Genomic DNA, 24,201 nt, shown 5'->3' with positions numbered 1-24,201 from the left:
TTATTTCCAAATCAAACACCCAAACATTTTTTATAGTGAGACTGTGTGTTTCAGATGGATTTCATGGCCCTGAAGGTGACGAGGCCCACTCAGTAGGTGATGGTTTATGTCGAATTTGGGTTCAAGTGAAAAAATTAAGCAAAGTGAATAAAACCCGGTGTTTCTTAATCATCACAAGCCTGAAGGGAAATCTGGCCCTGTGTACATTTAAAATAGTCTTTCATCAGTAGAATATATTAAAATATTGGTCTCTTTATGTTCATGTTATTGATTTATTCTCTGACCCAGTAATTCCTTTTCTCTATGACAGCAGTACTGCCCTCCCACTGCTCCACTTACCAATGTATCCAAACTGCCATGTTGGCTCATGTTTCTGTCTCCTCAGGCTGAACGTATGTGCAGGATGTGTAGGGAAGTGGTCATAAATATGCATGCTCCTTTTGTGTTTTTTCAAATTCTATGAGAAAGCTGAAAATGAGGAGCAAAAATGCCCAGTAGGGATATTCAGTTGTCGATGTGCCATCAAAGAGCCTGTACTGCTTTCAGCAACATTGTGTTACCCTGTATTCACATGAATGTCTCTGTGTTGAATGTGTGTGACTGGAAGGCGTCATTTGCTGAGCAGTTTCTTTCATGGTGTCATCCCACTTCTTTAAATTGTTCTGCAGCTATGATGTACTGACACAATAATGGCTCAATTCTTTACTTTTGCTTTAACACCTCAATTATGGCAGAAGAAGTAGAACGGCATATAAAATGATGTTGTATTATGTTGCACTTTCATTTTTTTATCGAGGTAAAACTGTTTGTGTAGGGTTTCAGTGGAAATCTGTAAATCAAGAATGTTTTGTTAACAGTTTAGTTTGAATAAAGCTTAAGTATAAGACATTTCTATAATCATTTTTGGCTTGTGATCCAACTTTCAAGCGATAGTTAATATCTCTAAGCAGCTGAGCAGAGGCTTTCGCCCCCTGCCATGCCTGGCCCTCCATACAGCACTCTGTAAACATCTTTTGTTTTGCCCCCTAGCAGCACAAGTTACATATTGTACGTTTGAATCACTTAAATGATTTATTTTGTACAAGGGAGTTGTCAGAGTGACAACGAGTGCAGTGATACCAACCTCTGCCTGTTTTTTTGTCTCCAGGCTACAGCACCATGAGTCCGCAGGAGGACAGCGAGAATCCACCCGGAAACAACGACCCGCTCTCAGCCGGCGTCGACGTCGGTAACCACGATGACGACCTCGACCTGGACACGCCTCCTCAGACGGCCGCACTGCTCAGCCACAAGTTTCACCCGTACCGGCACACGCATACACACCACCACCCGCTGCACACGCACTCGCACCACCTGCAGGCTGCGGTCACCGTGCACAGTGTGGACGCAGAGTGCTGATCTCCGGCGCAGACATTCACCCTCCTGCCAGGGATGGAACATTTTTTAATCAAAGACTATTTTTAAAAACGTTTGTGCTGGATTAGAGAGCACACCATAGGTACTGTGAGTATGGACGTAGGGAGGGAGAAGCCCCAGCTGGACTCGAACCCACAGCGTCATGGCTGGGACCTCCGCCATGAATGGATGTTTAGCTTAATATGGGTATTAGTCTCACGGTCTCATTGTGCCAACATCTCCCTTTTTTTCCAAACCCAGTCCAAAATCTGGCAGGTGTACACAGTTTTACCAGAATTGCCAGAAGAAAAAAAAATCAAATGGGATTATTTTGTTTGTTTTCTGAAGGAACATTCGTAAGAGCACACATCAACCTTTGGGAGCAAACTGTTTGAGCCATTTCATTGAAGAGAGGATACAACTGGACCCTTAAAGCCTTGTGTTAGGACAAACGTCTTCATTTCCATGTGGCCAGAGCAAATACTTTATAGGACCGGAGGATAATCAAATTAACATAGAAATGTAGATGCTGATTGGACCCCTTTTAGCTCCGGGGCTTCATCCCAGCCTTCACACAAGTCGTTTCCTCTTAAAGCCCACTTATAGTGAGGGGCAGGAGGGGAACGGAGCACTCCTTACATGTGCGAGGTCTCAGATGAGGAGTTCAAGTACTGTATTTCCACACAGACCGGGGTCTAATGTTGGATCCTATCATGGATTCTCTTAGAGCTTTACTCTCTGTGGTTCTTCAGATTGCGACTCCACAGTTGGTTTTCTCTGAAAGTTGTTACCGGCCTTACACAACATGGTTTTGGGAAGATATTTGGACAGTTTCAGTGTCTGTGGACTTCAAAGTAGTCACATAAATATTGAAAGACACACTTCAAAGAAGAAAAGATTATTTTTCTACTATTTATTAAAAGAGGTAGATTTCGGGCAAGCGGCTGCAGCTAACACAAATAAGAAAGTAGTTAAGATAAATGAAACATACCGACCAACTTCCTGTAACTAATGCGTCATATTTAGGGCTCATTATTTTCAGCTTTTGTTTCCGTAAAGTCTGTGACTGCTTGTGTTTATTTAGGAGTTTAAGAGTTTAAGAAGAAAGGACTTGGGTGCATAATCAGCGGCTCATTTTCTTTCAATTTTTTCTTCATTTTCTATCACCAGAAGCATATTTCTGAGCTATTTTGTCCATCAGAGAGTTTTTACTATATAGTGAGGTGGACAGCGTTTCTTCTTCAAGCAGGAAACACTATTGGATGAGCAGAGAGACCTTAAAATCGGAGTCAAAATCAGATCTGCTCCTTCAAAAAAGAAATCCAGGTATCTTTCGGTGAAAATCGGTAAAAAACAAAAACGATGAGCCTTAATCGCATCCTGTGTCAGAGCAGTTCGGACAAGAAGTGGTCTTCTACACGTAGCACATTTTTCTCTCTGCATTCACGGTTCTGATCACTCAGGTCTGTGTGTTCTCGTAAGAATTGCTGTGCAGAAACGTCCTCACTCTGGACATGGAGGCAGCCTCCTGGGGATGGAGGAGGGACGAGGGAGTCTAACACCAGCAACACGTTCCCAGCTTTAGGCACTGCTGGGGATTTGGTGTGTGAGGATAATTGAGGACCCTCACAGAGGTCCTTGGAGATTCTCAAAGACTAAAAGCTGTCCCCGTAATCTGAGAAAAAAAAACATTTTTACCCTAAACTTTTTGCCTCTGAGGCCAAGCTGATACTGTGTGTATGTTGTGGTTGTTGTGGTTGTGTGCTGGATTTGGTGCAAAACGAGCTGAATTTCCAGTGATGCCCAAGATGGAGTCTCCCTCTCATTAAAGAGAGTGAAAGAGGGGGAGAGATGCTGCTGTTGTTGTACAGAGGTTACACCCATCTGTCGGCTCCTCTGTGGTTAACCACTCAAAATGTCTTTTTCTACAAATGTCTCTGGTTTAAAGGGTAATTCCACCAATTTTACACATTAAAGTGTGTTTACAGGTCTTGGGGAGTAGTCCTGTGCAAAAGTAGTATGAAGCTTTTTGCATCTCCAGAGGTAGCTGCATGTAATCTGATAAATTGACTTCAGTGATGGCACTCAGTGGTTAGGTTGCATTGTGGGTAATGTAGGCACAAGGTTTTGTACTCCTATAACAGCTAAACTCCTAAAAACAAATGATCAGAATCGATGCAGCAGAAGCAGAAATATCACATTTTTTATTCCACTCATTCTTCTTCCTTTTTTAAAACATGGTGCCTACATTACCCACAATGCAACTGAGCAATGGCTTGACATCAATGGGAGGCAATTTATCAGATCACATGCAGCTTCCTCTGGAGCCACTACTACTTTTTCCACATATGCAGTAGTACTCCTCAAGACCTGTAAACACGCTTTAATGTGGAAATTGGAGGAGTTATCCTTTTAACTGTAATGTGTGTGTGTGTGTGTGTGTGTGTGTGAGAGAGAGAGAGTGTGTGAAGAAAGAATGATTATCCACCTGGAACATTTTCATTGAATGCATTATTGTATTTTTTTTAAAGATAGTATTAGAGAATTATAGGTGAAATTATTATGATCGAGAAATCCACTTATTTTTATTCTGATGAAGAGTCGCTCGACCCGATCTGTGCTGCGTGCATCTGATTGTTCACTTCAGTGTGGCATCCATTTGTGTCTGGGTGCAAAAAATGTTTTATTGTTTTTCAGCAATTCTTTATGAAGTGTAAATACAGAATCACAAATAGCTATTAATGTCCTGTACACTCCATATTTTTTTATGTTGGTAAGACATGACGCTCAGATATTTGGGTTGATATTTTTGAATTGTCTGTTCACGGTGTCTCACTATATTTCTGATGCCTTGGATGTTTTGTTTTTTCACATTGTTTTTATTTTTAGGTCCATATTGGATGGAAGTCAGTACTTGGAAAAACTAATACACACTTTTTTTTGAGAGACTTCTAGTTTTTTAAGTTTTATCTTGTGTCTTCACAATGTTAAAGAAAGCTCATTTCTCCACGAACCATTTTTAGATTTTTAAAACAAACAGTACTACAACCATTATCTTCAGTAATGACCAAAACAGCACCACTGTAGTGGATTCAGGGTTTACAGTGGGTTGCTGTAAGCTGTGCTGTGGTTCTGTTGCTACTTAAGACTGTCAGCCATATTCATATACTCTTATTTTAGTGTGTTTGTCACTTGAGCAGAATATTTACATTTGCACACCCAATGTGAGCTCATTAAAGCTAAAGCTGCAGGAGTGCTAAATAATTTGATCACACCGAGGTTTATCATCATCGTTATGCAATCAGACCTTTTTCTGTTGGAAGATTTATTTACCTGCAGTCATTTGTAGCACAAACAAATCAAAGGTTTCCTGTTTGTCCCCTCATGGTGCATCATTTTGGTTCAGTTCCACATTGAAGCAGTCTTGTAGCGTTTCAGGGCAGTTTTTAAATCAAATGCAGTCTTGCGAGTATTTTTCGACGTGTGTGTTTCAGCAGATTTTTTTTTTCTCCAAGTTGAGTTTGTTGGTAAAAGCATTTTTCCTGGAGAACTTTGAAACAGTATTTACCAGCTGTTGTAAACAAGTATATGTGTGTGTGTCTGTGTCTGTGTGTGCGTGTGTGTGTGTGTGTGTGTGTGTGTGTGTGTGTGTGTGTGTGTGTGTGTGTGTGTGTGTGTGTGTATACAGAACACTCTGAATCGCATTAATTAATATACTGAAGGAACATGTGTACATCAACCCCCTCATGTATCATATAAAGTTATCAGATTGAGATTTATTGCAATGTGAATGTGATAAAGTCCATTTTACACTTAAACTGTCTGTCTGTTATTCACTGTCATTTAGTCTCGTCATTTTTTCAGGGTAAATCTTCACTGAATGCTTCAAACTGCTGCTGCAAAGCTCATTGGGGTTTAAATTTAAAAGTATTGTGCACTTCAGGTCACCTCGGAAATGTAGACAGGTGTTCTTTACATTTTGTTGTCATAGCAGGAAAGGCACAGGTATCAGAAAAGCCTCCAATACAGCCTAAAGTACTATACCACCTTATTTATTAGTTCCAAAACAGAACCCTGCTATTTCCCAGCAGCGTCCTGTACACCCAGTGGGCAAGCTGTCAGATTTTAAGGCCATATTACAATGCAGACAGACATGTGACTTGCATTTGGTCCAAGTCACAAGTAAGTCCAAAGTCATTTCTTAGAAGAGTCAAGTCAGATCACAGGTTGTGTCAAGTCGAGTCCTAAGTCACACCACTGCTCCTTAAGATCCTGCGGTCTTACCTGCAGTATCCGGTCATTTAAAAGAGAAAAGCTATTGGTACCTGCCTAATAATTCTATTATTGGCCAATTTATCTAACCTGTTCAGAAAGTATAACAATTAATTGAAATTGTATCATTATTACTGATATTCAGTTAAATAAATATAATCAAACGAAAAAACATAAATATATTTATTAATTTATTCTCAAGAAAAAAAAAATCCATCCTCATCACTTTTAAACAGTGAAATACTGACAGCCAGTATTTTAAACAAATGAAAAACTTAAGCAAAAACATTAAATGAACAAGTTATTTTCTGTCAAGTAATGGAACGTTATTAGCTACACCTGTGCTCTTCCTGCTTTGACACAAACTGTTGTGAAACATATATACAGGTATCCTGTGATGATTTAACTTGTAGAGCTATAATTAAATGAATTTATATATATTATAATTTTTTAATGATCTCCACAAAAACTGGAAAAAACTGACATGCTGGTGCTAAATTTGTCAAGAGGTCAGTATGGCTAACATGTTAGCCAACAATTGCCTGGAGATTAACTGGAGTCCCGTCTCTGGTCACTTGATGAATGTAAGTCCAATATTCACTCTCCTTTTAGCTTAAGCAGCTCATGAGAGACAACATTTACAGTTTACCATCTTTCGACTCTCTTTAGCTTCTGAATTAGCGCTCGCAAGATGTTGGGGTTTGTTCACCGGCTTGCTAACATCAGTCTAGCTAACTTGATATTTGTACTGGTGCCGATGGTGCAGTTGGCATTTGACCTGACGTTGCAGAGTGAAACTGAATACTGTTTCCAAGAAATATTTGTCAAACATACACAAGACAATATCAAGTACAAAATACGGAATTATGCAGCGCTACAAACCAGGTGAGGTGAACACACACACACATGCAGAGACTCTTAAAAACAAAAGTCTTTTAAGCTCGAGCAAGTTGTTTCTATGATTCAGCATCGTTGGCAACTGATCTCACTTCATACAAACATTAAGGCAAAAACAAAATTGTCACTGTACAAGGCCCTAAAGCTGCTCATGGTGTTTTTCTATTGTCAGTTGTCCTCACTGTCGGACGTCATGGAACAGGTCACCCGCAAACTGCCTCACACGCAGTAAGACAGGAGATTATATGCAGGGGATTTTGTGTGTGTTGTTTTAATACCTGGTCCAGTATTCACACTCACTGACAGCAGAGTAATACCGTCTGATGTCTCCCGCCCGTATTATTCTCTCTGGTTCACGCAGGGACATTCAGGACACCCACACTCTGAGACGCTGCTCTTCAGAGGCTTTTGGCCTTGTTTGGAGGGGAGTATTTTTATGTGTAAGTGTCTGCTTCTGTGTCTAACTGGGATATTTGTCTGACCCAGTAGTAGGAGACTATTTTTTTAATAGTAAGATCCATATATGCCAGTGTCCACCCTGTTGGAAGTTTACTTGATAAGTAAAATTAAATTCATATATTCTGAAAATAACTGCAGTCAGAAGAATTAACCAACTAGAGGAAATTGGGCATTTCAGAGTAAAATGGTCATTCTGCACTTAGCGCCACAAGAAGCGCGTGTTCTTCAATGTGTTTCATGCTGTTGGGAGTAGGTCATGCCATTTGTGGGTGGGGGAAGAATAGTGGTACATACTGCCTGGGAAGACCCTATCAGTTATTTATGGGGCCTTTCTGTACATACAGTGTTTCCTGGGGGAGCCGGGAAACAACCACAGATGGAGAGACAACATGGTCCTGAGACAACAGACTGCTTTGCTTTGCTTTGGTTTTCTTTCTACTTTTAGAAAAAAAAAAAAAAAAATGTTGCATTTTAAAAGACAATTTGATGTTAAAGTTCAAAATCACTTGCACCTTGTCAACCCATTTACCATCTGTTAATGGTGCAATATGTAAGAATTCAAGTTTAACACATTGAAAAACCAACATGAACTAACAATTGCAACTGAATGTGAAGAAACAACAGTTATAACGCTAGGTCAAAGACGTCTGTGTTGTGGTGCAAAGATGTCTACTGATGTTAGCATGCTAACCAACTAGCTCCGACACCGTTCTGTCTCATAATACCATTTTGTTCCTCAAGAAAGTACGACTTAGAGTTAAGGCCCCAGTAGTTAGGTGCTGATTCATGCCTGACCTCCCTTTGGCTCCTCACCTGTCCCCACCTGTACCCACCATATCTTTGTCGTCCCCAAAGTCATGAGTCATGAGTGGAGCTGCTGTAAATCAACTCTGCACTGTACTCCATCGTCAAAACCTCCTCCTGTCGGCAGTCCAAAGCTATTGTGCTATTGATGTATACAACACCAACACTCCATTGGAACTCTATGCTCCGAGTCCAAGCAAAATTAGCTATTAGAACTGATAGCTGCACAGCTAACTGAGCTAACTAGTGAATGGCAGCTACAGTTAGCAACTACAGTTCTTAAATATATTGCACTTAAAAGGTAAGGTAAACAAACATTTCCATAAAAAAAAAAACCCCAAAACAAACAATTATCTGATCGTACTAACAAGTGTAGATCGTCCAGCAGAAGCCTGATATATTGCACCTCTTTTTTGCCATTGTCTGAAACCTATGAACCCCTGGGTGCAGTGGGCGAAATGGGCACTGTGGTTCATTTTAAGTTGATTCCACACATACACCATACTACTGTGATAAATACACATGAGTGCACCAAATCTAAAAGCTGAAATACAGTGACCAGCTTTTAGAGGAAGTGATTTGTTTCACCACCGGCATTTGGTTTCAGTTTAACATTCAGTTGCTCATAGCAACCACTACTGACTATGTTCTCAGGCAGTCTGACAGTTTTATATTCAGCCTTTTGTCAAATGTTGACTGGCAGCCTTTTTTTAAGTCTTCTCCCCCAAATACCTTGTAAGAGCATATGTTCTTTTAATTCCTATTATTATTTTAGATGTTTTGTGAATGTTTATTTGTAATTTGCTAGCTCTGTTTATCGCTAACCAAGCTAGCTACCATACTAGCCATCTGGTCGTTGTTAGAGGTGCAACATGTAAGAATTTTAATTGAAAACATTCAAAAATTAAATATAGAATGTGAGAAAATAACAGTTTTACTTCATGACGTACAGTGAATGCACTGTGTTGCAGAGATATCTCTTGAAGTTGGCATGCTAACCAGCTAGCCCTGCCCCATCCCGGCTCAAAGCTCCAGTGCTAACAATACAGACACCAACACTCCCCTGGTTCTACTCCTAGCTGCACAGCTAACTGAGCTAACTAGTGATTTGTTATAACTATTATTTAATTTGTTTTTTAAAAAGTTTAACAATTGCTTCCAACGAAAACTACATACACCAGCCACTGTGTCAATCTTTTAGAGAAGAGCACTTAGCAGAGAGAGAGGGGAGAAGATGAGATGGTACATATTTGTGACCCGTTTTTAAAGAATGGCATCTTCAGTAGGAACAAACGAGCTTGGGCACAGGCTCTGGAAGTATTAATAGTGGGACAAACACATTGTTGGTTTGTCTTTTCAGGTGATGTGTTTGCGATAAAAAATATGTTCATCAACTTTTCTGGTAACATTGACCAAGCACTGAAGGGCTGTACATTTTTATTGTCCAATTCAGTACTGAGAAACATTGATAATTGCACTGCAGGAATGTGTGCTGAGCTTTAGTGGACTCTTGTTAACATGAGGTTCACCCAATAAATGTACTTCATTGTTGTACAAGAGTTGTTAACCTCTATTTCACGAGTCCTATTTTAACATTCCACAGAGACAGGAGAAAGTTTTGCTCAGATCGTCACAGTCATACCTAACAGAGCAGCTCATGAGTTTGTTATTCAGGCACAGAAAGAGACGTAGACTGTTTGTGGCATATAAAGAGGATTTAAGTGCAGAGCCTTCTTTGATCCTTTAATCTCATCTTTTGAGATGACACATTTTATTTAAATGAATGATAGAACAGGCAAGCATAGGTGGTTTCTAGAAATGTACTAAATTCCTGAAGGTCATAGATTACAGCTAGGTAAATTGTTTCTCCTTGAGTTGGATAGTGAAAATAGAGAGGGGCACACTGGGCTCATTTACAAAGCATCAGCTGGGAAGTAGTTCAGCACTGTTGAGAGCTGAAGGAGAGAAGGACAAGCTCTGTCCCCATGTCTCTGTCTGCCCGCCCGTCATCATGTCCCATAAACCTTATCAGTTTGTCGGCATTCATTCATACCTGCCCTACATGGCCCTGTCCCTGTCTCTTTTTCATTGTACCGCTCCCTCTTTCTCTCAAGCTGCCTGCTGCTCCCTGCCAAGGAAACGCTGTGAATTAGAGCACTGAGCTCGGTGTCCAAGCACCCTCGGGTCATTTCAGTCAGTCTTTGCTCTGCCAACTGGTACAGCAGACATGCACCAGCAGCATATTTTATACAGTCCAGAGTCCCAGTTTCCCAAACGCATCTTAGCAGTGTAATCATCTTAAGTCTTGCATGCAAGCAATTTATAGGACTTCGAAATCCCTTTGACAGACAGTGCTTTCTGTATTATCATGTGGGTTTTGCTAAGAACATGTCGAACAACTGACGGGTGAAGACTTAAAAAAAAAAAAAGTACACATACACAGGGAGCACTTGCATTAAAAAAGATACAACTTTCTAATTACTGACTCATGCTGGCCACATGAAAGTAGTTTCCCTGACGCACTGGCGAAGAGGTATGCTTATGACTTCTGTAATTAGGACATGAATTGGACAGGGAACTCGTGTGCATACTGTCCCTGTGGCTTCAGGTCAGCTGTTTTTAGTAGGTCACATGTCCCTTAGTCTCTTCTATGCTTCAAGAGGAAGGAAGCCACGCCATCAGACTGCATCCGAGATAATTTATGAGAGCGCAGCACCGGCTCACAGTCCATTTTCACATCTCCTCCTGCGCTCTAATCAAGATTGCAGAGTGAGAAGTCCATAATCACACTGCACAATCATACAGGAAACACACGTGTATGTGCTCACCGTCAATTCCCACGCACAATGAACCGCTTTGCCATTTAGGTTTCACCCCTTCCCTCCCTCCCTCCCTCATCCCTCTCCTCCCCTCCCATCCTCACGCCTACTGAGCTCATCCCAGGTGCCTGCTTTGCCCGTTCAGCCACTCTGCCCACCCACGCCCTCACACTCTCAGTCCCAGCGAGCGGCGGCAAACGTTTTCCCGCTTTCTTCTTCTCCTCTCTACTCCCACCCACTCCAAAAGGCTGTGAATCACTGGCTGACACGCTGATGCACCAGCAAGGCTCTTGTGTTTTAGATGGAGGGGGACTAACATCTCTTTTTTTTTTTTTTTTTTTTGCCTTGGCTTGTGAAGCATAGCCCATTATGATGAGGTTTGACTTGCAGATAGGTAAAACACTTTGAAATACACAGTTTGTGTAACTGTGCGAGGCGGCTGTAGGCTGATATGAGTTAATGCACGTGTGTGCATGTGGTGTGTGCGTGTGTCAGTGTGTTGCAGTGTGTCTGTAATACCGTACTGGTATGCGTTTGTGCCGGGGGACTGAGAGAACAAATTAATTGTTCTCTCATGGAAACGTTGTTTTGCACTTAGTGGAGTGATTCATGCGTCTACAAAATCAGCCTGTGCAAGTGACAGGCAAGTCCTCGCTGTCTTTTTAGTGAACCACTGCTCAATGATTCATGTCCCCCAATCTGTCAGCACGCACGGACTATTGTATGAGCTGCAGTTAGATCAAAACGGGAATTCTCATGAAAGTTTATGTATCTTTGTTTTTGCTGATCGCAATTTGACATAAAACATTATCTTGCATTGAGGATGAACGCTTGTCAGGAGTCCTTCTCACTGATCAACAAGGAGGAGAGTTTGTGACTTGGATTTGTAGCACATGAACGACTATATAAGGGTAGAAATCAGCCTGCTGCTCAGGAGTCTGAGATGCAGTCTTGTAGCAGGAAGTTCAGCCCCAAACTGTCCATTAGGCGTGCATCTAACAATTTATTTACTGGATTAATCAAATAAAAGGTTTTTCTATAAAAAATTCAGAAAAAAAGTGCCTATTCCAATTTCCCAGAGCTTTAGAGGATCCTCCAATGTGTTGTTTTGTCCCTCCAACAGTAGTCTGACACAGTAGTGTGGGGTGGGGTCAATGGTTCAATTCCTGACCCCGGCAGTCCACATGGCTTGTGTTGTAAAGTGCTTTGAGTGGTCACTAAAACTAGAGAAGCGCTATATTCACCAAAATACAGTCCATTTGCAGTAAGGTAGCAAGTCTGCATGTTTGAAAAGCTGGAGACTGTTTGGTGTGCATAAAGAAATTACTAAAATAATTACTAAAAAGCTGTTGCTTTTGAATAGAACTGCAATAATTAATCAGTTAGTTGTCAACTATTTTGGTAATTGATTAATCAGTTTAAGTAATCTAAGAGAAAAAGCTTCTTAAATGTGAATATTTTCTGTTTTCTTTACGCCTCTGTGGCGGTTGACTGAATATCTTTTGGATTGTAAGCCAACAAGACATGTGAGATGTCATCATGGGCTTTGGGAAACACCGATCAACATTTATAGGCCAAACAAGTCATCAACTCATTGAGCAAATAATTGACCCTATCATTGGTTACCTCATTAATTAATCAACCTATTGTAAGCTGGTATCAATGCCTTTTGGAGATTAAATACACTCACCAGCCACTTCATTAGGAACACTGTTCTTTTACAAAGCTAAAAGTTTTTTAAAAAAAAGTTCTTGTTTTGCCACTGTCAGGAGGGTAACAATCTACTTTATGTTTATTACTGAGGTTGTGGAGTAGTGGGTGGTGGTGTTGTACTGGAGTGCATTATATTCAAAGGTTCCTCTATCATTGTGCCACTCTCACGTATGTAAATATGGTAGACAAAATATTAGGAACACCTCTCGATACTATGCAGTCCAGTTCAACGACCGTGTCAATCAAAATGTAATGTTATTATCTTTGTAAAAACAGAATTCATGGCAGAGCTGCTGTATTCAATCACATTAGACTGTACAAGTGCACCCAATGAAGTGGCCAATGAGTGTGTGTCCTTCATACAGGTTTCATTATGGTGAGAGAGAATCTGTCATCTTTTCATTTACATGTTTGTGACGTGATACTAAATTAAATCAAACTGATGCATAAGTATGTGCACTCTATTCTATTTGTTCTTAATAATGTAAAATGTCCTTTTCTTTGGCCTTTCCTCTCTGGAGTGGACTCGAGCGTACGCTTGATTGAAGCATTCATACAGTCGGTGTGTTTCAGTTACACTGGTTGTTCAGCCACTTGGCAACGTGAGATCATTTTCACCCACTGACAACTGTGATTGTCTGGACCCCGATCTGCCAAGAAACGCTTCACACAGATGGCGAGAGAGAGAGAACATGGAGGTTGATTTCACCATCTCTTACAGGCCTCGGTATAATCGTGCTCTAAATATTTCCTCAGTGGGTTGATGTGTTCTCAGTGACATGTTTGTGGGCCTACATGAGTGTGAATGCATCTTGCGAGTGCGAGTATCCAGTGAGTGTGTCTCTCAGCGACTCATGCAGCCTGCGGAAGCTACATAGGCATTGTGAGGACTCGGCAGGGAGCTCTGTTCCCTTTGTGTTTGCCAGGAGCAGCTTTCCACCCACGGTGGGCAGGCAGGCAGGCAGGCAGGCTCGGTTGGCTGCTAGTTTGGCATTCACTGGATGACTTGGGAAGAGAGGAGGGAAGGCACACAGCCATTCATGGTCACATTATACACATGGGGAACATGAAAACTGTGGTGGTATAGAGAGATTCTCCAATGAATGCCTCTCTCTCTCTCTTTGACCAGAAGAATAAATGTGTTAATTGGGCTATTGAGCAAGAAATAAGAGCAGTTTGTCTTTGTACACATCCGCTTAAGGCTGTGTGTGTATTTACCACTTGACTGTACATCTTTACAGAGCAGAAAACACTTGCCAGAATCAACATGTGGCTCATGATATATTCATTTTTGCCTAAAATCTGGAGATTACAGGATTTAAGTGGGTTAAGTGAGCTGATGCCATGCAAAAATCAAACAAAGGCTGCAAGCTGCCTTCACGCGCGTACACAGACACACACACACACACACACACACACACACGTGCACGCACGCACGCACGCACTTAACAAACAGTATCAGGTGGTCTGACGGTGATTTTGACCGATCTTAATTGGTCCTATACATCCAGCAGACAGTTGGGGTCGCCAGGAGTCCGAGGTGCAGCCTGCCATGCGAGGAGCCGCGCGAGCCCCAAACTGCCCATTGAGCGAGGAGTTCCACCTGTCCGACACCGCCTCGTGCACCCCTCACCTCAAAGTAAATACACGACTTATGCGACGGAACAAAGTCCTGCTCTCTGCAGTTTCACTGATCTTTTTCAACCAGAAAAAGAAGAAGAAAAACAAACCAAAAGATGCTCACACAAAGTTAAAGATCAAATCAAGTCATTTGATTATAAAGGTGGATAAGTAACCTAAAAAATAAATGTGATTCAACAAATAAATAATCTATTTTCTGCATTTTATCCGGGATGTGTTACCTTTCTCTCGCTCTTTCTCTCTTCCATTATCACACCTCCCACCTGCTCTCTCTCTCTCTCTCTCTTCCTCTTTCTCTCTCTCTCCCTCTCTCTCTCTCTCTCTCTCTCTCTCTCTCTCTCTCTCCCCTCACACTTTTCACTCAGCTACCCAAGATGGCGGCAGCCTCATCCATCCAGCCGCCGAGCGTTCACTCTTCTCTAGCCGGGGAGAGCGCACTTTCCCCGGAGATGGACAGCCCCGAGAGCCGGCAGCCGGAGGACGAGGAGGCGGCGGCAGCGCAGCCCTCCGACTCGGGGATTAGCCTCCGCGACCTGCCGGACCTGGAGCCGGAGGAGATCGAGAGGAGGCTGGCCAAAACTCGCCAGGAGCTGAGCAACAGGAGGAAAATCCTCATTAAGAACCTGCCGCCCGACACCACCAACCAGGTTAGTTTACGCAAGAAAAACTGGAGCAAAAGTAGCGCCGTTAAGTTAGTTTTCAGGTTTTACGCATATCAAGCGCTCAAAAGTCGCACTTTCCAATACAGTACAGTCTGTTGATGATAGAAACCTGGTGTCTGATGCTCTACACTGAGCTTAATAGTATTTTTACCTCATTTAAAAGCCACATCCTTATAAGGAACTTTAGTTTTATAGTTTATTTGAATACATATCAGATTTATTATGGGATCCGTCTTACTGTGTCGTTTGTTAAACACCATGTAACTTTGCATTCTGTCAACATGATGTGAGGAAAGGGATCCCAAACTCATTTGACATATTCAAAAGCTAAACTGGACTAAATGTTTGACCAAAAATGCTCACAGACTGTATAGTTGCACTAAATCTGGTGACTAAATAGCCTATGATTGTACACTTATGTAATTAGTGACGTAAACAAACCACAAACAGAAAACTGTAATATGATTCATCTGGATCGTCTTAAAAATGTCCCTCTGTATTCCAAAACAAGGTGACATGTCAATAGGTTCTCGTCCGTCTTAATGGGTTTTTGCAAAAGCTGTCTGTGGCTTGCAAGTCTGTTGTTTTCCACGCAAAAGGAGGAGATAATGCCTCACTATCACTCAGGTTTCCCCTTGTTGTAGGGTAAACTAATCCCTGCACCTGTACTTACATCAGAAACATGTGGCTTCTATGAGATTGTTCAAGTCAGAAAGCAGATTTCTTCTGTCAATGTTGATATTATAGTTTATCCACATTTACATCCACCAACACATCACTGGATAGTTTCACTGGAGCTGTGCATTGATATGCACATTTCGTTTGCAGTTGTCAGGAAGCATCTGTTGTGATTCTCCTTTTTTTTTTTTTATCCTTCTTAACTTTTTGCAGCATGAATTTTAATATTCGACAGTGTAATCAGCTCATTTGCTAAACTCAGTGCATTGTAGAAAATACAAAATTGGAAAGTTGATGTCCCAAATATTGTTTGGAACAGTGTAAGAAAGAGTCACAGCTCCTCAGCTAACTCAGATTGTTATGTTTTTAATGATTTCTGACTCTACGTGTTGTAAACAGTTTGCTTTAATCAGATTCCTTCACTGAAGCAGAGGCTAAATTCATCGTTTGTTTATTGTACACGCAAGAACTTTGTGTGCATGTTTCCTGTCAGAGACCGACACAGAGGGACGTCACTGTTTAGAACTTCAAGAGCCTTCTGGTCTCTCCGACTAAGCGTCGTTCATCACTTGTGTCAGCATGCAAGCCTTCACGAGACAGCGCGTGGAAGGCGCTGATGGTGTATTCCTTCAGGGTTGTAGCACCAAACATTCTTAGAAAGAGGCACAGTGCCAAGGAGAACCAGCAACTCTGCGTGGTGTTTGAGCGTGTGTGTGTGTGAGAGAGAGAGAAACAGAGGGACTGTGAAACTGTGTGTGTGTGTGTGTGTGTGTGTGTGTGTAATGAGAATAGAGAGAGAGAGAGAGAGAGGGAGAGGTAAAGTCACTTGGATTAGGCGAAGCAACAGAAGTGGAATTTGTCTCTCCCTCTTTTTTCCACATTATTCATGTGCCAGAACGAGCGTGATATGTTTAGTGAGCCTGAGCGGAGCAGTCGGAGAGCAGAGCTGCATGAAGCCTGAAGTCTGCTGAACATGACACATGATTTTATCCATTTAAAGAAGTCGTTCTGGTCGCGAGGCTGTTGAACTGAATTAGCTCACGCTGTGGAGTTATCTCAGTGATCTGTCAGAAATGAAGCTTTTAAACCAAATCAAAGCACTCCGAACTACTGTAGCCGTCATTAACCAGATAAAACATTGCTGCGTTTAGTTTTTTTTAACGCTGTGCGGTGGTTCAAAATGCTCCTATTGCTGCGTCCTTTTCTGTTTTCTGAAAAGCTGAGATAATTACATGTTCAGCCACAGGATCTGTAGCCTGAGCTAATGCCCGTATATCAGCATCAGTGCTTAAATGCAATCGACAGGAAGATACAAAAGGAAGGAAGATTCGAAAAACGATGCAGGACTTTCATAATAACTCATCTAAGTCTTTTATTACACGGAAATGCAAAAACATTTTCTCGCTCCAGCTTCTCAAGTATGAGGAGTTCTGTGTTTTATTTAAATGCAAATTGAGTATTCTTGGTTTCTCAGCAGTTTGGCTGAATGAAAAAGGGCTATCTGAAAATTTACCTAAGGAGGCTGTGATGAGCATCACTATTTTCTGACATTTAAAAGAATATTTGAGTTAATCCACAGAATAATCATGATTAATCAGTAATGAAATTAACCATCAGTTGCCACCCTAATCGACATCACTACACAGGTGGTATTGATTTTATTTCCTGTTAGTCCACAGGGTTTAAAACCTATAGCTACTCCTGTTTGGTCCTGCATGTACGGGAATCCACAGAGCTGTTTTTGCCATTACATTATCTTCCATAGGGTTATAGATTTATGACGACGGAAACTCCTTGTCAAGTGTCTTATATAACCTGTCTGATGGACTCTACAACGCCCAGCCGACTCCATCTTCCATTCCCCTCATACCCGCTGCCCCATTAGTGAACACTATATCGCATATTGGATATGTGTGTGTGAGAGTGTGTGTGGAGTCCATGGTGCACTGTGTCAGATATATGGCCCTGCTGACAGTCTTCATCTCAGAGAGGGAGCTGGGGGATGGGAATAGCGGAGAGAAGAGTGCAGTGAGCAGAGGAGAGACGGGAAGACTGAAGAGTTGGTTGAGAGGAAAGGATGAAGGGTGAAAGAAGGATGTAATGAAAAGAGAATAGAAAGAAGCTGGTGGAGGCATTTAGTTGAAAGCGCAATGGGGATGTGAGACTTCTCACACAGGAGACATTAATGACTCTTCTACTATAGCATTTGAACTAATGAATAGGATTCGCTGAAATGCCATCAGTTGCATTTTACTGAATTGCCAAATCCTTCTGAAAAACACTTCCGAAATAACCAAGAACTCAAAGATTCAGTTGAGATCTTTCGTTGGCTGAGAAGACAGAGATGCTGCAATATTGTGTGGCAGCCGGATTCATGTTTGAAACCTGTGACTTTAACCTGTAAATGAGATGAAAAGAAGAAAATATGAAATGCTGATATGTATCTGATGCTTTAGAATAATAGATGTATCATACCAAGTAGGGTTGGGCTAATGGATGATGCCATCAACCAGCACTGAAAAAGTGTCCATATGTGGTTGTACAGTGGTGTTTGGTCGAGTATGGACGTTGGTCTAAAGATAGCACATTAACCAAACAACTTCTATTTTAGCTGTTTCTCCTGTATGATTGTTGGACCCACAATGGACCCTTGAAAAGAAACAGAAATATTGCAGTTACATATCAATCATTCGTCTTCCTTGTCATTGCCTGTTTTCACATTTGTCCTGTCCTTCCCAAGTCATGTAAACAGACCTTAAATGTGTAAAATCAGCGCAAACTGGCATTTTAGCCAGGGAAAATTGATGCTTGAAAATAAAAAAGTTTTGTTGGAAGTAGCTCTCGTTGGAGGTGAGCCCAAGTTGAGCAAGAATCTTGCTCCTTTCCCTAATGTGCACACCATACTCCACTTGGAGTTTCAAGAAGAATGAAAGTGATGTTTAATTAAATCCAAGCACGTAGTGTAAAAACATTTTTGCAGATGCACTGGAGGGTAAAATAAATATGGTGTGTGTGTGTGTGTGTGTGTGTGTGTGTGTGTGTGTGTGTGTGTGTGTGTGTGTGTGGGGAGAAGGTTAGCTTCCAAGGACTTCTGCAAAGTTCTTGAATTATTCAGAGTTTAGCAGAAATACACTAAACTTATGCAAGATGTGTATGTGCATGTGTTTATGTTTCGTTTTGAACAATGGGCAGCATGTGTGTGCAGTTGTGTTTGCATATGTACACCCATACACAAATACATGTAAATGTCACAAAGCAGCGTGTGCCTGAGCTGTTCTCGTTCCACCCACTTCCTCCCCTCGCTTTACATGCTGTGATGTGTGTATGTGTGTGTCAGTAGCAGATGTTCATGAAAGCTCTGACAGTAAGCAGCCTTCCTCACCTTCATCACTTACGAGCCTGTGTGTACACACACACACACACACACATGCTGTTTTTATTTAGCTCTTGGAATTAGTCACCTCCAAGTTTTGCAGATGTTTGTGCTGATATTATCCCGCAGGCGTCCAAGATACACCTGTTTGACTGACTACTGTTTGTACAACCAGGACAGACCAATATGTTCATGCAGTCTATTAAATTGTTGACATTACATGACATAATTTGGCAATGGCTCAAACATGAAGGTGACATTATATAGGTGAGATGATGAACTTGGCTCGCGATGCACCATACCTGCTGATGCTTAGTCAGTTGAAATCCTTTCTGATGGTAGAGAGGGTTGTGGTGTATAGTAGAGCTGGGTGATATGGTTTAAATCAATATCAGGATATTAGTAAGAGCATGCGTTCAGAATCTGTATACGGTGTACCTGAAATCGCTGTGTTGGTGCTGGAACGTCATAATAAATGTTGCTCCAGGACCGTAATTTCTTCTGAGGAAACAGAAACAAAGTCTGCAGCTGGAGCAAGTTGTTGTGGTTGAGTTGGTCGGGTATAGGTCTCTCACTTAAGATATAGGGATTGGTATCCTGTTTGGATCATATTTTTATTGCCTATTATTATTTTTCTTCTTTTTTTTAGGTTTATGAAACAAAAATAATTTGTTAGGTGAAGGCAACAAAATGACTTGGTTAGGTGAAGGTAAGGTAAAACATGGTTTGGGTTATAATAGACCCGTTCACAAAGTTAAAGGTGAAATGTGTAAGAACTTTGTTTCTTGTGGTTCCATTGCCCACTCGGTTCTGGTTGTGGTTCACATTACGTTGCTCCCTCCCACCAGCATTCCTGGCTTGGTCCCCCTTGTTCCAGGCCTGAAAACCTCCTCCTTCTGGTGCTACTGATATAAGTTCCTTTGCTAGCAATCTAAACTCCAACAACACTCCCCCCGGTTTTGAGCTTCTGAGAAGAGTCAGCTAATAGAACTGCTAGCTGCTACTGAAAGACAATAACTGCATACAGGAAGCTTGTGATTGGTGAAATGCTTTTGAGAGTGAACTGGAATTGCGCTGATGGGATAAAAGGTTCAGGAGTAACCTAGAAAGAGGGTGAAATGCATCGAGTGGACAAGTACAGAAGGAATGTGGTGTAGACTAATTGGATAAAAGGCTAATAATGAGTGTGTGTGAGGAGTGCTGAGGTGAGGTGGCCACTGTACAGCTTCATTCTAAGAGCCATTCTAGCTTCCAATAAGAGAATATCTTTAGTCTCTGCCTTGTTATTCCTCCTCCTTCCAACTGTCTCTTACAGTGCTGGTTAAACTGTGTTTAAAGTGCAAAGCTATATTTTAAGCTATATGCGCCTGCTTTTCACAACTGCTGCCATTATTGTATGTGTGTGGGTGTGTTAGTATGGAATAGGGCAGATGGAGGGGTTCAGGATCCGTCTGGTCCCTGTTTACTAGATTTCTGGATCCTTGACGTTCAGCAGCCACACAGTGAAGTGAAGGTGGGGGAGAGATTACTCTGTTATGGGACTGATGGGAGGAAAGACGTACAATGATTTTGAACAATTGGACATCAGTGTCAGAAGTGCAGTTTCTGTCAAATTGGAAACACCTGACCTCACCCATCAGAGTCTGTGGCAGCTCAGTGGGGGTAAACAACTCCGTAATGAGAGAGGTCTGACAAGAGTAAGCCGTGCCAAGTTCCACTTTGTTACCCAGGAACAACAAAGCTCACAATAAATCCAGCAAGTGATGACCTGACTGTAAAGACTGCTCATAGCTCTGTCTGGTGGGCTTCAATTTCTGTTGATACTGATGGAAGAGTCAGAGTTAATAGCATGAACCCATCAATCCTTCCTTGGGTCAGTGGTTTATTTTCATAAGTTGTTTCAGGGTTTTTATTCTACCCATGGTGAACAATAGGATCTGTCATTCTGTCAGGATAGAAAGTATAAAAGGGACGGAAATGTCAGGATTTTAAACTTTGTAACCATTAATCAAGTCCTCCTGTCGAAATCATTCTGTTAGCTGAACTCGTCTTCAAATTATCAGGGACATTTGTGAACTTCATGCATGGCTGCCGTTATTTATGCCATTGGTTAATCTTGCAGTTATCATGTCATTAATTAATTAATCACTTTAGTTTATGTAAAATGACACAAGCCCATCACAAGTTGCAATAGATAAAATTTTTATAAGATTTTAGTCTGATCAGCAGCCATTGTGTGTGTTAGCATGTATTCACTTGTAAATGTATGTAATAAAAGATTACTTTAAAAATGATTATTTTATCTGAATAATTAATGTATGTTTCAGCATTGGCCACAAATATTAAAGCAACAGGATGTAGAAACTGTAATTTTATGTGATAGCTATGTGAACACATTAAGGGCCAATTCCAATTCCTACTGTATCTTAACCATCAATCTTAACCCTCAAGCTCAACCCTTAATCTTAACTGGCCCTCAAAACCAAGTGTTGAGGGTTATTTTGTCACTTAGAAATGGGACACCCGTTAAATACAGATACGTCTTCAGACTGTGGGGGGCAGAATAACGCGAAAGCTGCGTCCAGTCTGTCAACTCAAAAAAAGGAAGAAGAAGAACACATTTACGTCATCCGTACTCGACCATTACCATCGACGCATATAGACGCGACGTGTATCAACATAAACGAAACAGGGACAATGCCGTCTGCAGCTATGCTGATGTCTTTAACGTGGGCATTAGGCATCTTTCTGAGATTGTCAGACCACAACCACAACCACGGACATATTCAGCTGAAAGTTACCGCACACCACGGCTTATTGAAAAGTAAACGATAGCAAACGATGGCTTGTCCGCACCGGCCGGCTATTGACAAAAGATCGTAAAATAAAATGATAAATGTTAAATGTTATAAATGTTATAAATAAATGTTACGCAACAATGACGTAAGTAATCCATAAAATGGGCCTAAACTAAGATAATACAATGGTTTTCATAATTTTTATATCTCTATTAACAAAGAAAATACTTACATTTGTAGCTTACTCGCTTTGCTGCTTTCGGCGCCATCTTTGTCCGTTCAAAATACCTAATGCATTCTGGGTAGCCCTTACTCCCAAGGGTGGTCTCGGAAAATCTCAATATTGAGGGCTATACAGCCCTTAAACTTGCCCCTCAACTTAATTTTTCTGAGAATCGGGACAGCACTTGCACTAGCGGGAGCGCGCATTTTTGAGATTGAGGGTTAAGATTGAGGGTTAAGCGAGGAATTGGAATTCACCCTAATTCTCCGGTAGTGCTCCGAGTCTGCCATGCTAGCAGAGCTAACTTGTACCCACAGTTACAGGTCGCTTTTTTGTTTAAAATCAGTAACAAAACAAAATGTGTGTAATGCAAGCACAGAGGACATTAGCCTTTCCACATCCAGCCTGTTGATATGCATTATGCTTTCAATGGCGCCTTGGTGTAGGAGTACAAATGACTACAAGAGGCCATTTAGCTTTTTATGTCTGAGAGCTTCTCTGCCAGTCTCCATATATCTCTGCATTATAGTGTAATTTTCTGACATTAATGCAAAGCCACACTGTGGACAAAGTGCTGTAACATGTTGAAAATGGAGGATTATGGAAAGACAGACTTGAGCAGTGTTTAACACCCGCGTATAATTATAATTTCAGGTTGTCTTATCTTCTTCTTAGTTTACCTGAAGGCTGGGATTTACATACACGTTCACACAAGTGCAGACTGCAGTTAAATGAGGCGCTGACACATTTTAATTTATGTTATGTGTTCTTCACCCAACTCAAGCAAAAATAGATATTCTTGAATTATGCTTTGACCCAATGTCCGCCAGACTCTGTTTATATGTGAGGAGTGACTGCTCAGTGGGGAAAATAACCTCCAATCTGAGCCCTGTGGCTTCAGGGCCAAAGCAGAGACGAGTGGGTGGGGGAGGGAGGTGGGGTCACACTGGCTGACAGCAGAATCAGTCCTGTCTCAGGGCAAGCCACCTGCTCCCACTGGTTCTGTCCTTTCAAAGATCAGATTAACCTGCTTCTCCATGACTTGAAAGTGAAATGGAGAAATGAACAAAGAGAAGCAAAGGACAGGTTTGACCAAGCAGCAGCCGCGACAGCTGAATGCAAAAGTGATGCTTTTGTGTAAGATGCCATTCTTCGTGTCAGTATCTGACAGTATGGGAGTGACAGGAGAGGCTTCCCACATGAAAAACGGCACATTTTCCCAACAACGAGTCTTAATAGGTAATTTCACTTCCTCTAATGGGTGTCTTGGTGGTGATTTTGACTAATATTGTTCTTTTGAGACGTACAAGTCTCTATTTTGAGACATGTTTTGAGTCAATCACACATAATGTTGATGACTGCTTGTTGCTTTTGCAATGGCAGCTTCACCCACATGACCGCCATTGGAAAATAATTGAACAGTCACAGAACAATGAATTTGTTTCATAGCATGATAAATATTATGTATTTTAGTGCTATGTGCACTTATTATATGTTCAGGCCCAAATAGAGGTGGCTGATTTGGCTAAAATCTTCTATCATGGTATGCAGTATGTAATTTTATATCAGGATATAGTAAATGTTCTGTAAATACCATACTTCATCTGATTGATCATTTTCTTCTATTATTTGGAACTTCCATACAAACAAAACAAAATCAGTTCCAAACATTAATGGGATTTTCCCTTTGACACATATAGCATACAACAGGAGATTTTCTGTGTAAGACAAGTTCTCTCCTACTTGAAATACTGTGTTTGGTTGAGGCGAGGTGTGGTGCCTGTTTAGAGCTCGCAAGAAGGAGCAAGCCGTGGCTGAATGAATTATTTATGTCTCTCACCTAAGAAACCAAAGCTAATTTGTCCCTTTGGAACATGTCATCATGCTGTTCACGCTAAGTTCACTTCATTTTTTCCCATTTCTTTTCAGTCTTCTGTCTCTGTTTGGTTGGGTTTAGACAACACAATTCTTGGTTCAATTTAGGAAAACATGTTTTTTGGTTCTAATAGACTCTTTCACAATGTTAAACACCTGTAAAAGGATAACTTCTCCCTTGTACACATTTTTCTGGTCATTTTCCCAGAGTCACAAAGCTGTGAAATTACAAAATGTGATTGGTCAGTTGCAATGACACGAATGCGGTGAACTCAGATTGTGTGTGCAGGAGGAGGACTGTGATAAAGTGATAACAGGCAAGCAGGAAAGAGTACAAAGCAGAAAACCTAAAGGAGGAAAAGGCACGTCCACTTGCTAGCTCGGCTTTGAGGATATCTCCCGTTGTGGAAATGATATTGCCAAGTTCTACAGGTGGACCGTAGCATGGTGTATACCATCTTATCGCCAAACCCTAGTCCCAAACAAACCAGCACCAGTGTTCCTGCCTCAATTTATGCGACCTTAAGGATGCTTAGTATAGCTACTGATCAAAGTCCTTTTAGGCAAGTCTTGCTACTCGGCAGACATCTTG

General features: G+C 41.4%; 2 protein-coding genes across 2 annotated transcripts in view; both read left to right on the top strand.

Annotated features, from left to right (window-relative positions):
• The window catches only part of cachd1 (cache domain containing 1), a 92,766-nt gene extending 87,539 nt beyond the window's left edge, over positions 1-5,227 (top strand). The window contains exon 27 of the mRNA XM_084354265.1: positions 1,148-5,227. Within this exon, the coding sequence (XP_084210391.1) occupies positions 1,148-1,398 (251 nt within the window). The 3' untranslated portion in view covers positions 1,399-5,227. The remainder of the gene's footprint in view (positions 1-1,147) is intronic.
• A 9,138-nt stretch (positions 5,228-14,365) lies between these two features.
• raver2 (ribonucleoprotein, PTB-binding 2) overlaps positions 14,366-24,201 on the top strand; it is a 92,721-nt gene continuing 82,885 nt past the window's right edge. Inside the window, exon 1 of the mRNA XM_084355296.1 lies at positions 14,366-14,647. Within this exon, the coding sequence (XP_084211422.1) occupies positions 14,375-14,647 (273 nt within the window). The 5' untranslated portion in view covers positions 14,366-14,374. The remainder of the gene's footprint in view (positions 14,648-24,201) is intronic.

This window comes from Pagrus pagrus (assembly GCF_965226575.1).
Source record: "Pagrus pagrus genome assembly, chromosome: 6".
In the NCBI taxonomy this organism is placed as follows: Eukaryota; Metazoa; Chordata; class Actinopteri; order Spariformes; family Sparidae; genus Pagrus; species Pagrus pagrus.
This window is presented reverse-complemented; position numbering and strand designations above follow the sequence as displayed.